The 15435-nt window shown below is 43.0% G+C and overlaps 1 protein-coding gene across 4 annotated transcripts in view; it reads left to right on the forward strand.

The window, feature by feature from the left end:
- mmut (methylmalonyl CoA mutase) overlaps window positions 1–15071 on the forward strand; it is a 46451-nt gene extending 31380 nt beyond the window's left edge. For 3 of the 4 annotated variants that reach the window (XM_014145214.2, XM_014145213.2, XM_014145215.2), the window contains 2 exons: window positions 6702–6869; window positions 14130–15071. In XM_014145214.2, coding sequence (XP_014000689.1) covers window positions 6702–6869; window positions 14130–14258 — 297 coding nt within the window. In that variant the 3' untranslated portion in view covers window positions 14259–15071. Of the gene's footprint in view, window positions 1–6701; window positions 6870–13971; window positions 14041–14129 lie in introns of those variants that run through there. The other variant, XM_045695882.1, reaches the window with a different exon arrangement.
- Window positions 15072–15435: the final 364 nt, after the last annotated feature.

The raw sequence follows: 15435 nt of genomic DNA on the forward strand, positions 1-15435 counted from the left end.
ATTGGGTGGCTTATAGCTCAAAACTAGCTCGCAGTGCTGACGAAGGAATCAGAGCCGTGATGAATTCCAGTATCTTGTCATTGGTTGCCAGCATCAATGTTGAACAAAGGTTTGCCATGTGCTGTTTGCCATGTGCTGCTCAGCATGCAGGTAGCCTAACATGAAAGAGAGGACAAAGCAGTATTTGTTCTGGTGAAGATGACTGATGTTCCATGCTAATTCTTTCATCTTGGAGTGTATGAGAGTACAGTTAACATGTGAGTGTCTATAATGCAAACAGAACATAAGAGATCATGCAAGATTAAAGGGAAGGAACATTTAGCTTATTCAGACTGAAGAACTCCTAAAGCCATCATATGGACCACCTCTGGAAAGCGTAATATAACATCAACACTGTTGCCTTAACATGAACTCAAAATTGTGCTACTGAGTGAGGAGAGATACTCTTTGATATGGATGTTGGTTGCTTCTCCGTAGTCCATGAAAAGAAGGCGAACAGATGGATTCCTGAGCAGACTGCACGCCAAAGGGTGCCTGACACCCAATATGAATTGAATCCCTGCTATCGAACCATGATAAGAAAGGCTGCATTTGCCTCACTGAAATTGGAATAGAAAAGATATACGTGGTTATATAACAGAAGACATTGTACAGAGAGAAGAGCAGACAGTAGACTGCTGCAGAGTGGCACAGCTCAGCCGTGACACACCATCACATGGCATAAAACAACATACAGACGGTATTACTAACAACCCCCCCCCCCAAAACCTCAACTAAACATTAGTACAGGTGGTTACGTAGCTATCTAAATAGCCTAATGACCTACTAATGCAGTGAGAGTGACGTGATAATCTAAAACCTAGACCTAAAAAATAGTCTACTTGAGCTGAAGGTTTATGTCTAACGGTATATGCCGGTAAGCCATGAGAAAGTAATAAATGACCTGATAATGAGAGAAATAGACCCTGTAGATTAATAGAATATGCCTTGATATCTGAAATAAACGCTCTAACAGACGTTCCCATTAGAGGCAACGGCCGCTTGATCGCCAACAGCTTATCGCCATGTGAGTGTTTAGCAAGCCCACCGCCTGCTAGGTAATGCCAGTATCAACAGGGTTAGGCTACACGGTTGAAACTATAGCGAGCCTTGATTGGTCATCGCACAGCTTCAGCTTCCCCACTAAGGTCCAAGGTGATAACCCTAACCTTTCTTCCTCAGATTTCAAGTTATGGTTAGGGTTAGGCAGTAGTATACATGTAAATTGAGGCTATAGTGTTATTTGAATGCTAATTGTAGTGATCACTTCATTATAGTCATCATGTATTAGCTCCTATTATTAATCTTCTGCTTGCATGTTGTTATCTACATGTCTTACATACTACTTCTATCATGTGTTTTAGGCTGCAGCTCTTATGCAATGGTGACTGCTAGCACATTCAGGTGTTAGCTGATATTCTTTGCTTCATTATCTATACACACAGTATTGCATATGGCATGGCTGCCGATATCACATTTGTAGGAGCATGTGCATGGTTAGGCTCAGTAGCTAATACATGCTGACCATGGGTGTAAGTAAGGAGGTCCGGTAGTGCGTCCCGGCAAAATAAATAGTGGGGGTACGCCGTACCGGTAAAACATGAGCCTATCACAATAATTAAAACAAACATGTAAACTGTAGGCTATTTCACAATTATTTATCATTACCGCATGTCAGAGGCATGAACAATTTGCGAATGGACTTGAAAACGGGTGTTATAGTCTACAATCCAAAATGCCAAGGCAGAGATAAGTGGCCGACATCGAGACGCGTCCGCAGCAGTGAACTCAAAAACGTCTGGCCTAATGACAATCACCAAATGCCATTCCACTTTTTGGTGTTTTGTGTTAGAGGTCTCTTTCCATTCACCATACAGACAGTTTAGAGGCTGGAAATACAGTATGTTGCGACTGGTTGAATGTGCGCAGGTAGTCTAGTAAAGGAGCCCTTTTGAAGTGATTGTTTGACAATCAGATAAAAGAAGATAACTGGTTGTGTTTATGCCCCAATAAAAGGTAATACATTTTAAAAGTTAAATGACAAATCTTTACAACTAGTCCCACAGAGATCCTATTGAATTAATAGGGGTTCTATATGGAATTCTATGATTAGGCCCATAAGTACCAGGAAGAAATTAAATCTACTTTCACCCCTGATGATGACTAGAGTGACACGATCACTAGAATTAGCATACAATAGCATACGATAACCTAAGAATAGAGTCAGTAAACTGTCACTAGAATAATAATACTACTAGAACACGAAGATAGACGGACAGAGACTACTACCTATGTAAAATGTATGACACATGATTAGAAATGGCTAATAATCAGAGCTTAAACATACTGCTGCAGATTAGCATGAAGCAAATGTAACTACGTTGACTGAAATGATACCGTAAAATGTAAACTAGTCTGACTCATGCTACAGTATGCACTAATGAGCTAGCAGATACTCTGATTTGCTCAAAGCAGAAAAGCAGTAACAGTGTAGAGATACTAGTGCACTAATCCAGACCAGTCTCAAATTAAGGGAATGCATTTCTAGCTTAAACTGTGTAAGGGAATAGGGTTCCAAAGAATAGTATTGTCAGAAATAATTTGTACAATATTTAAAGCGTGACTGCCGGCGCAAGTCACATTAACTAGTGACTGGGAGGACCCATAAAATGTCAGCTATCGCTGATAGAGTGCCTTGCGGTGGTCTCGTGAGCTGCGCGACACAGTGATGGCTACTATCAATATTGATGCTGCACTAAACTAATCACCAGAATCACAGTGATAAGCACCATCTCCTGCTCATGATAAGAAAATATTGCTACTCCCTCACTGTATGTCGATGCATAGCCTGTATAGCTAGCCTAGCATAGGCTACTTCCTCCTTGTATGGATGAAGGATGATTCTCCATGATGGGGTGTGTGTCACCGAGCGCACAGACCCTGGTCGAAAGCTGGTATTGGGAGCAAACAAAGTAGGCTATACAATAGGCTACTCCCAAGACTAATTCTACTTAGCTGGCTAGTTTGTAGCCGGCTATTTACTGACAACCTTAGAGCAGCAACATGGTTGATCCTCTCAATCAGCAGTAACTCCTGTCCGCATTGTTTCTTCATTCACTGACACACATCCCAACACCTCCACCCACACACATACCAACGAACACCAACAGACCACAACATTCACTACCACACTCACATAGCCCACAACACCTCCACCCACACACACCAACAAACACCAACAGACCACAACATTCACTACCACACTCACATAGCCCACACCACAACACCTCCACCCACACACACCAACAAACACCAACAGACCACAACATTCACTACCACACTCACATAGCCCACACCAAAACACCTCCACCCACACACACCAACAGACCACAACATTCACTACCACACTCACATAGCCCACATCCCAACACCTCCACCCACACACACCAACAAACACCTGTAGACCTCAACATTCATACTTACACCCACAAAAAAGCTGCACACATCCAACTCTCAACCTCCTCGCATTGACACACATTCAACTCCACCCACCCACACACATACAGCACCCAACCCTTCCCCCTCCTCACACTGACACCCACACACTGCCACAAACACATACAGCACCCAACCCTTCCCCCTCCTCACACTGACACCCACACACTGCCACAAACACATACAGAACCCAACCCTTCCCCCTCCTCACACTGACACCCACACACTGCCACAAACACATACAGAACCCAACCCTTCCCCCTCCTCACACTGACACCCACACACTGCCACAAACACATACAGAACCCAACCCTTCCCCCTCCTCACACTGACACCCACACACTGCCACAAACACATACAGCACCCAACCCTTCCCCCTCCTCACACTGACACCCACACACTGCTACAAACACATACAGCACCCAACCCTTCCCCTTCCCCCTCCTCACACTGACACCCACACACTGCCACAAACACATACAGCACCCAACCCTTCCCCCTCCTCATACTGACACCCACGCACTGCCACAAACACATACAGCACCCAACCCTTCCCCCTCCTCACACTGACACCCACACACTGCCACAAACACATACAGCACCCAACCCTTCCCCCTCCTCACACTGACACCCACACAATGCCACAAACACATACAGCACCCAATCCTTCCCCCTCCTCACACTGACACCCACACACTGCCACAAACACATACAGCACCCAACCCTTCCCCCTCCTCACACTGACACCCACACACTGCCACAAACACATACAGAACCCAACCCTTCCCCCTCCTCACACTGACACCCACGCACTGCCACAAACACATACAGCACCCAACCCTTCCCCCTCCTCACACTGACACCCACACACTGCCACAAACGCATACAGCACCCAATCCTTCCCCCTCCTCACACTGACACCCACACACTGCCACAAACACATACAGCACCCAATCCTTCCCCCTCCTCACACTGACACCCACACAATGCCATGAACACATACAGCACCCAACCCTTCCCCCTCCTCACACTGACACCCACACACTGCCACAAACACATACAGCACCCAATCCTTCCCCCTCCTCACACTGACACCCACACAATGCCACAAACACATACAGCACCCAACCCTTCCCCCTCCTCACACTGACACCCACACACTGCCACGAGAACCTAAAAGGTTGACCACAGACATGGATGCAAAAATGTATGAAATGCTCAGCCTGCAAAGACATTAAGTCCAGATTCAGCAAGACAGGAACTCTCTCTCGGAAAAGTTCACTGCTGCTTTGCAGCGTAATACTGAGCAGCGACTGTTAATTGAAGTAAATCAGTTTTTGAATGAGCAGGGATTGTAATTGAAGTAAATTCGTTTTGGAATAAGCAGCTATTATTTTTTAAGTCAATCAAATCATTTTTTTTTTTTTTATAGTTCTCAATGTTATAGTCTGGAAATCGATTTTTGGAATGTTTTGTGTTATTTATGTATGCAATCTAATAAACAAATATTTTGGTTTTCCTTGTTAGTCCTTTTTGTTTTCTCTGCAAACTGAAGTTCCTTCTGGAAAAATAAAGTTATTCTATTACATTCTATGTCATGCATCTCAATCATTGAAAATGCTATTTCTTAAAAAATGGACACCAGAACAATTTTCTCCATTGTGCAACAATAAGTTTTACATTTTTTTTAGAGCAGGTGCAGTATGTTGTCCCTCTTCTGGACAGCCTGGTTACGTGGGGCCACTTTATTGTCTGCAGGATCAGGGACTAGCTCGATGTTATGTGCCACAACATGGTCCTCATCCAAGTCCTCTGTGATGCCTTCATGGATGAGGACCATGTTGTGGAGGACACAGGCACTGCTGATGGCTTCTAGCTCTTCTCCAGCAGCAGCATTCCAGATGTTGGACCCTCCTCCATTGGCACTTTAACAGCCCAAAGGACGTCTGTGGATCTGGTTGAATCTTTTGTGCTTGTCCAATAGGTGACTATTGTCCCTGAATGGGACAATAAGATCCAGGCTTATGGGATAGGCAGGCTACCCCCATGAGGTGGTACTGCTCTGGCAAAGGGTAGGCATTGAGGTGAGCCTTAGGGTTGCTGGTTCTATACACGCGTGCATCATGCACAGAACCAGCATTGCCCGCGTAGACATGCATGAAACAAACTTTGCTGTCGCACACAGCTTGCAGCTGGAACCTGGGTTGACCTTTCCGGTCTATGTAGGCGACCCGGTGTTCGGAGTGCCCCCTGATGGGAATGTGGGTTGGATTTTGTCTCCGTAATGTTTTGTCCTTCACCACTGTAAGCCAGAGGAAATTAGCAACGATACAATTATGTATTGTTCTTTATAGGCTTACTGTTCACAATGTAGGCTACATTGTATTTTTACATTTGAATGATTTGCTCTAAAGAGGCCATAAATAATATACTTATAACGTACATAAATAACATTTGGTTGATTATAAAGGACTTATGTCTGGTTGGTTGACTGTACACCCCCACCCACCTAGCTGTCTGGTTGGTCAACTAACTCGGCGACTGGGTGTGCATTTGTGCTTCGTTATACGATAGCTGGATGACTAGCTACATCATTGGGGATTTTAGTGACACTTAATCTAGGCTACTTTGACCAAAACACAGGCCGTCTAGACATCCAAATTACCAAAACGTTTTTTGGGGTTCAACCGAAAATGACACCGAAAGGCGAAGTCGTTGTAGCGAGGGACGACTTCCTCCACATAACCCTCGACTCTGCACCCACTAAAATCTGTAGCCACTCCATGACATCGGGACCAAGATCTAAAAAGTCAGAAAGCCACAGGTAAAAGCAACATTTTACGTGGTCATTACATCGTGTTATTAGCAAAAGTAGCTAAAACTAAGAAAATTTAATTTTTGTGTTAAAAAAAAAGTTTGACAAACTTTGTTTGAAACAAACACAGTTCGCTGCACGCTTTCGCAAATGTATTGCTTATTGAACGTGCGTTGGGGCAGTCTCAGCCTTAAAATATAACACATGATTTAGAAGTAATAAATCAGATCTTATTGAGACGTACAGTATCGGAGGACCACTATATAGACTTTCCACATCATTGGCAGTGGTTCGACTACTAACGTGATGATGACTACTGTTTTATAATACTACTTTGTTTCCTCCTCTGTAGACCCCCCTGGAGGTGGCTCAGCAGGCTGTAGATGCAGACGTCCACTGTGTTGGGGTTAGCACGCTGGCCGCAGGACACAAGACCCTGGTCCCAGAGCTTATCAAGGAGCTTCGCAACCTCAACCGCCCTGACATCCTGGTCATCTGTGGAGGGGTCATCCCACCTCAGGTAACCTGTGACCTCTAACCCAACCTCAACCACCCTGACATCCTAGTCATCTGTGGAGGGGTCATCCCACCTCATGTACACTGTAACCTTTGACTTGTAGGTAGATGAACCCTGAGAATGTCCTGAGTCTCTATGTCAGTCTTTCTCTTTCTGAGACCAAATAATGATCTCCCTCTCCAAGGTTACTCACTCAAGCTCTCATAATTAAAACCATTTTTTAAAAACAGCAAGAAAAATACATATACAGAATATACATCAATCCACCTCTTTCTCCTTTCTCTCTGCAGAATACTAAACAATAATAGTGCAAATGACACCTACACTTGCTGCCAGCAGTTTCTCTCATCAAATAGGAAAATAAAGACCAGTTTAGTCTCTCTGCTTGACCAAACTGTAGAATAACCCGTAGCCTGCTAGGTTAAACACTACAGGTCACTCTGCTCTTAGAGTCCCAGGACGATGTACAGCCATCTTGTGGAGAATAATAAAGAGACATTGTTCTAAAGACAGACGAGATCATCCCTGCAACCCCCCAGATAGGAGCCCGTTTGTCCATGACCTACGGTCTCACAGTGGTGAACCATCGACAATATTAGAACACGAAGGCTAGTGTTACAAAACCGATTAACTAGCCTGCTAATATGTACTCTCGCTAAGTCCAGGGGTCCAAGGCCGAGTTACCTGGTCTGTAACCTGATTTAACGTTGTGCATTTATGTGAGAAATCTGTGTATGAGGACTGTGTCGTATGTACATGTGCCCAGGAGACAGCAAACTTAGCCGGATCGAGGGCCAGCTCCGTCCTGCCTCCCATGGGTCGGCTAACCAGATTATTGTTTGTTGTTCAAAAGGGTGACCAAAACACACACAGAGAGTGGTGCACACATGGAACCTATGAGATGGTTTAATTACTGCTATGCCTGGAGAGCGAGAAAACATTGATTTAGTTGAGGTAAACACAATCAGGCTGCCTGATTTACTATTTCTTATTCCCGTCTTAATATACACACAAATGCGCGTGCTTGTGTCTTGGTAGTATAACACATCAGTTGCCTTCTGCAGGGGACCAATGGATGCCATTATAGTGTGTTGTGGGATGGAGGTGCCGCTCGGAGTGGGTGTGAATTGGAAAAGTCAAAGCAGTGCAAATAGGAATTGACATCAAAATCCATAGCTCTGCCACTTGATGCCTGGAAGCTCACACACACACACACACACACACACACACACAGAGCCCTAGTAATAGCTACTGGTGTCCTGTGAGAGATGAAACCATTAGTTTATGTATTCAGAGAGACGTCTCGTTTATGAAACCATGTTCCTGTGTTCACACAAATAAACAGCAGCCGATTATGGAGCCAACAACAACAAACATAAAACAGCCAGGATCAGAGGCCCATGTTGAACACATAAGATTGTATCATAACGAATACAATACCATGAGAACTGCCGCTAACATTCCTAGGCATGACAGTGACGTGATTGCGTTCGCCTTGCCCTCTGTCCTTTATGTATAGATAGTGGTAATCATAGTGAAAGTTTTATTCATTAAGAGCTTTTCTTCAGCTTCGACACTATGCTACAGTATAATAGCTCTGCTATATAGATATCAAAATATGCAGGTTTCTCCGGGTGCATTCACACCAGTGGTGGTTGGTGCCATTAGAGATTAGGGAGGGTGATTTGATAGGTGTGCGCTACTACATGATACTCAAGTTTGCCTTATACCCATAATGAGGTTGCTACAACCTAGCCTAGAAATTAACATTTGTAATATAGGTGCCCAGGTCTAGAGACAAATTGTGGTAATCAAAGTGAAAGACACATTCAATATCGCCTTGCACACTCTTGACAAGATCTATCTCATCTGGGGTGTAATCATTAGTCCAAACAGTTGCAAACTGCTTTGCAACTAAAACGAGAGTTTTTATTGGACAAATTCAGGTAGGTCCCTCCTCGTTTTCTTCAGTTTAGTAACAGAATCGGTGGACTGAATGCATCCCTGATCACCTGCACACACAGTTCACTTTCATAGTAGCCACATAAAGCATCATCACTTTACTCGTTGTATAATTCCATCTATCATCTACGTGCTCTCCTCCTCTTACATTTTCCCTTTGCTTGTGGACTTCAGTGCACAACACAACAGGTGTCTGTTACCAGGCGCAAGAACCTCTCCAAGCCAAACCTTCATACCATAACCCCTAACCGCTACACAGTCTACATTGTTGTCACCATATTAACATTATGTCAACAAACTAAAATTAACACGTTAGTAAACCCACAATCCAAACCTTGTGTACAATCACGCAGTACAGTGTTCAGCAACCAGTTTAGCAGGCAATACATTCATAAAACCGAAAGCTTACCTTGACTTGGAACAGATGAAGTGTTAGATAGTCTTAGCCAGCTGGCTAACATAAATACCATTCCTCTCTGTTTGAGTCAGGTTGTTGAGTAGGCTAAATTAGCTGCATTGGCTAAGTAAGTGAAAGGTATTACAGCATCCACTCTCCTGTGAAGGATTTCTACAAGATGTTGGAACATTGCTGCAGAGACTTGCTTCCATTCAGGCACAAGAGCATTAGTGAGGTCGGGCACTGATGTTGGGCGATTAGGCCTGGCTCACAGTTGGCGTTTCAATTCATCCCAAAGGTGTTCGATGGGTTTGAGGTCAGGGCTCTGTGCAGGCCAGTCAAGTTCTTCCACACCGATCTTGACAAACCATTTCTGTATGGACCTCGCTTTGTGCATGTGGGTATTGTCATGCTGAAACAGGAAACGGCCTTCCCCAAACTGTTGCCACAAGTTGGAAACACAGAATCGTCTAGAATGTCATTGTATGCTGTAGCGTTAAGATTTCCCTTCACTGGATCTAAGGGGCCTAGCCCGAACCATGAAAAACAGCCCCAGACAATTATTCCTCCTCCACCAAACTTTACATTTGGTACTATGCATTCTGGCAGGTAGTGTTCTCCTGGTATCCGCCAAACCCAGATTTGTTCGTCGGACTGGCAGATGGTGAAGTGTGATTCATCACTCCAGAGAACGCGTTTCCACTGCTCCAGACTCCAATGGTGGCAAGCTTTACACCACTCCAGCTGACACTTGGCATTGCGCATGGTGATCTTAGGCTTGTGTGCGGCTGCTCGACCATGGAAACCCATTTAATGAAGCTCCCGACAAACAGTTATTGTGCTGACATTGCTTCCAGAGGCAGTTTGGAACTTGGTAGTGAGTGTTGCAACCGAGGACAGACGATTTTTACGGGTTTCAGCACTCGGCGGTCCCATTCTGTGAGCTTGTGTGGCCTATCGCTTTGCGGCTGAGCCGTTGTTGCTCCTAGACGTTTCCACGTCACAATAACAGCACTTACAGTTGACCGGGGGAAGCTCTAGCAAGGCAGAAATTTGACAAATTGACTTGTTGGAAAGGTGCCGTCATATGATGGTGCCCTGTTGAAAGTCACTGAGCTCTTCAGTAAGGCCATTGTCATGACTTGCCCTTTTGGGTGAGGGTCATAGGCGCCAGATTCCCCCCCCCAGATTCCCCCACATAACTGTATCTCTGAATGTGTATATTTCCCAGTCATCAGGTTCACATTCAAATGTTGGGGAACTTATATGATTAAATATGAAACTATTTGTGAGAAGATGAAATGTGATGGTAGCCTTCTAAATGAGAGAATTGTTTTTCATGTAAGACTTTTGCCAAGTCAGTGGCCACGCCCATGTGAGCACAGACCTTATGACAAAAAGAGGGAATGCCCTTTTTCCACCGAGTGCTTAAATAGGAATTGTGACCAAATTTACATTAGACCAGAAAGAATAGAGCTGTGGCTACATGTTGAAATGGTTAATACATTTAAATCTCTAGAGACCAAGCACGCGGTGTGAACCGGACGTCACGAATGGTTAAGAAATCTAAAAAACTTAAGACCAGAGAAGGTGAGGATGTGCGTCCCCACGCTGAAATGGTTACCACTCTTGAGACCAACAGCGTGAGCTGAAAGACACTGAATCTTTCTCGAGTGAAGAAGATGAAGACTACACAGGAACATTCAGTCTTCAGCTGTTTAAGTACTTTAGTCTAGTAACCTCGACCGAGAACCACCAGGTGGTACTCTGAAAGATCCACTCTAAAGAACATTTCCCTGTCAAACGGCCATTGGTACGTCTGACATATCCATTATAACAGAGCTACAACTACGAAAGACTGATCTCTGGTGGACAAACCAGAGACTTTCTGTCGAATTACTCCCCAGACGAAAAGAGTGTTTTCAACGGAGAGACAGCAAAGACATACTGTTGAAGTCGGAAGTTTACATACACTTAGGTTGGAGTCATTAAAACTAGTTTTTCAACCACTCCACAAATTTCTTGTTAACAAACTATAGTTTTGGCGAGTCGGTTAGGACATCTACTTTGTGCATGACACAAGTAATTTTTCCAACAATTGTTTACAGACAGATTATTTCACTTATAATTCACTGTATCACAATTCCAGTGGGTCAGAAGTTTACATACATTAAATTGACTGTGCCTTTAAACAGCTTGGAAAATTCCTGAAAATGATGTCATGGCTTTAGTTGCTTCATTTGAGTCAATTGGAGGTGTACATGTGGATGTATTTCAAGGCCTACTTTCAAACTTAGTGCCTCTTTGCTTGACATCATGTGAAAATTGAAAGAAATCAGCCAAGACCTCTGAAAAACATTGTAGACCTCCACAAGTCTGGTTCATCCTTGGGAGCAATTTCCAAATGCCTGAAGGTACCACGTTCATCTGTACAAACAGTCGTACGCAAGTATAAACACCATGGGACCACGCAGCCGTCATACGGCTCAGGAAGGAGACGCATTCTGTCTCCTAGAGATGAACGTACTTTGGTGCAAATCAATCCAAGAACAACAGCAAAGGACCTTGTGAAAATGCTGGAGGAAACAGGTACAAAAGTATCTATATCCACAGTAGAACGAGTTCTATATCGACATAACCTGAAAGGCCGCTCAGGAAGGAAGAAGCCACTGCTCCAAAACCGCCATAAAAAAAGCCAGACTACGGGTTGCAACTGCACATGGGGACAAAGATCGTACTCTTTGGAGAAATGTCCTCTGGTCTGATTAAACAAAAATGAACTGTTTGGCCATAATGACCATCGTTATGTTTGGAGGAAAAAGGGGAAGGCTTGCAAGCCGAAGAACACCATTCCAACTGCAAAGCACGTTGGTGGCAGAATCATGTTGTGGGGGTGCTTTGCTGCAGGAAAGTAGTGGACTTCACAAAATAGATGGCGTCATGAGGCAGGAAAAGTATGTGGATATGTTGAAGCAACATCTCAAGACATCAGTCAGGAAGTTAAAGCTTGGTCGCAAATGGGTCTTCCAAATGGACAATGACCCCAAGCATACTTCCAAACTTGTGGCAAAATGGCTTAAGGACAACTAAGTCAAGGTATTGGAGTGGCCATCACAAAGCCCTGACCTCAATCCTATAGAAAATCTGTGGTCAGAACTAAAAAAGCGTGCACAAGCAAGGATCCTACAAACCTGACTCGGTTACACCAGCTCTGTCAGGAGGAATGGGCCAATATTCACCCAACTTATTGTGGGAAGCTTGTGGAATGCTACCCGAACCGTTTGACCCAAGTTAAACAATTTAAAGGCAATGCTACCAAATACTAATTGAGTGTATGTAAACTTCTGACCCACTGGGAATGTGATGAAAGAAATAAAAGCTGAAATAAATAATTCTCTCTACTATTATTCTGACATTTCACATTTTTTAAATAAAGTGGTGATCCTTACTGACCTAAGACAGAGAATTTTTACCAGAATTAAAGGTCAGGAATTGTGAAAAACTGAGTTTAAATGTATTTGGCTAAGGTGTATGTAAACGTCCGACTTCAACTGTACACACGTAAATATGTACATTGCAATTATTTTGAATGAGCGGCCGTTCATGTGCAAAGTATTTGCTTTTCCATGAGCATAGATCTCAGCTGTATGTATGTAGTGGGTCCATTCTGTCTTTCCCGCTCTTTATCTGCCAAGCTGTCATATCGGGTTAAGTCCACTAGGGACTTTTCATTGCATTATGTAGTAATCAATGTGTAAACTATTCTGTTTGTGTGTTTATGTAATTCTGTGTGATTATTTAGTTAGTTAGTAAATAAATAATTAAGCCAATTTGTATATCGCTGATTTATCATTTATGCTAGGATTCGTGCAGATATCCAAGGATTTTGCAACATTCAGAATGATACTGATGGAAGGTAAATAAGAATTAATGACTTGACTGTGACTGATGTAAGAGATATTTATATCTTTAGAGAGTCGGGAGATAGTAACTCGTTAAATAACTTTTTCCCTGCTGCCCCAGATTACTACTTAATTAATTGTTACTTGAGTAATTTAATTGCGTAATAATTTAACGTGGTATGTAATTATTTGATAAAATAAGTCAATCACATAAAAAAATAACAGTCAGACACAACACCATTCTCCTGCCAATGTTTGTCTATGGAGTTTGCATGGCTGTGTGCTCGATTTTATACACCAATCAGCAACGGGTGTGGCTAAAATAGCTGAATCCACTCATTTGAAGGGGTGTCCACATACTTTTGTATATATAGTTTAGCTGTCCTCTGGCTAAGCAATGGTGCTACCCTGTTGGGGCTACTGTTGACCTTCATTTCAAAACAGTGTGTTTTAATCAGTGAATATATTTATTATTTTTATGAAATTCACTGAGTAGAATGGTCTTCCCCTTCTTCCTATGAAGAGCATCCACTGACTCACATGTTGGTTATACACTGGTATTAAGGGAGATAATGGTTCTAGTAAAGGTTTTACTGTCTCTGCATGGTCTGTTAATAAAGAAAATGTACTTTATCCTCATTCCATTTTGGCCTGAGAATGTGTGTGTCAGTAACACTTTATGTTGCAGGACTATGAGTTTCTGTACCAGAGTGGTGTGTGCTGTATCTTTTACAGTATATAACTCCATGCTGTATGTTTCTCTACAGGACTGAGTTTCTGTACCAGAGTGGTGTGTGCTGTATCTTTTACAGTATATAACACCATGCTGTATGTTTCTCTACAGGACTATGAGTTCCTGTACCAGAGTGGTGTGTGCTGTATCTTTTACAGTATATAACTCCATGCTGTATGTTTCTCTACAGGACTATGAGTTCCTGTACCAGAGTGGTGTGTGCTGTATCTTTTACAGTATATAACTCCATGCTGTATGTTTCTCTACAGGACTATGAGTTCCTGTACCAGAGTGGTGTGTGCTGTATCTTCGGCCCCGGGACGAGAATCCCTCAGGCTGCAGTAGAGGTGATAGACAACATTGAGAAGAGCCTGGACAAGATCCGCCAGGCCATGTAGACAGATTGCTGATGAACAATATAACTCAATAATACAGTCTACTATGTGTGTGTGTGTGTGTGTGTGTGTGTGTGTGTGTGTGTGTGTGTGTGTGTGTGTGTGTGTGTGTGTGTGTGTGTGTGTGTGTACACACAGCAATGGGAAGAAGTTGCAAACATAGGCGTGTGATATCTGCACAGGATGATAGAATAGCGCAATGAGATTGTGACATGAATATATTCATAATGACTGTATGAATTTTGCCAAAACCACACCCAATAATATACAGTTTAGTCTACAGATCTGTAAGTCTGTCTTCATCAGCGTTTCTCAATCCATTTCTGGAGGACACCCCTATTCATCTAATCAAGAACTTGGTGATTGGTTGTGTACAGTAAGTGCTGGGTTTGAGCAACATGTGTTCTTTCTGAGCACTCCCCTAAGAATAGATTGTGCAACACTGATATGGGGGCGGCAGGTAGCCTAGTGGTTAGAGCGTTGGACTTGTAACCGAAAGATCGAATCCCCGAGCTGACAAGGTAAAAATCTGTCGTTCTGCCCCTGAACAAGGCAGTTAACCCATTGTTCCTAGCCGTCATTGAAAATAAGAATTTGTTCTTAACTGACTTGCCTAGTTCTATAAAGGTAAAATAAATATAGACAGATGTTTGTAAAAACTGAAAATATAATAGTGTGAAATCTGCACAGGATATTATGGTAGAACAAGGAGATTGTGGAAATATTCGTAATGACTTTTTGAAGTGATCCATACTGTATGTTATCTAAAGTCACTGAACTTATGTTGTCAATAAAAATGTGATTTGTTTGCTGTAACAGCTTGAGGTTTTCCATGGTTCAGATGAGGTATTGAATCTGATCAATAAGATCATTAACTTTAACAAAACTTATCTTGATTACTTATTGATTTGGGGTTTTACTGCTGGCTAACTTCAAAGTTACTTTGCGCATAGTATCGTGAAGATACAGTACCGTATTACCTTTATTTATCCAGGTAGGTTATTGAGAAGTTGAGAACACATTCTCTTTAACAATAACAACCTGGCGATCGGATAGTCAATTGGCACATTTCTCTCACAATAATTTTTACTTTCTCTCTTCCTTGTTCTGTGTGAAAATGAGAAACATGTCAGACCCTTTAACCCCAGAACTCGCCCTCAGACAAATGGTAACGACTAAA

Source organism: Salmo salar, chromosome ssa15, assembly GCF_905237065.1.
Source record: "Salmo salar chromosome ssa15, Ssal_v3.1, whole genome shotgun sequence".
NCBI lineage: Eukaryota > Metazoa > Chordata > Actinopteri > Salmoniformes > Salmonidae > Salmo > Salmo salar.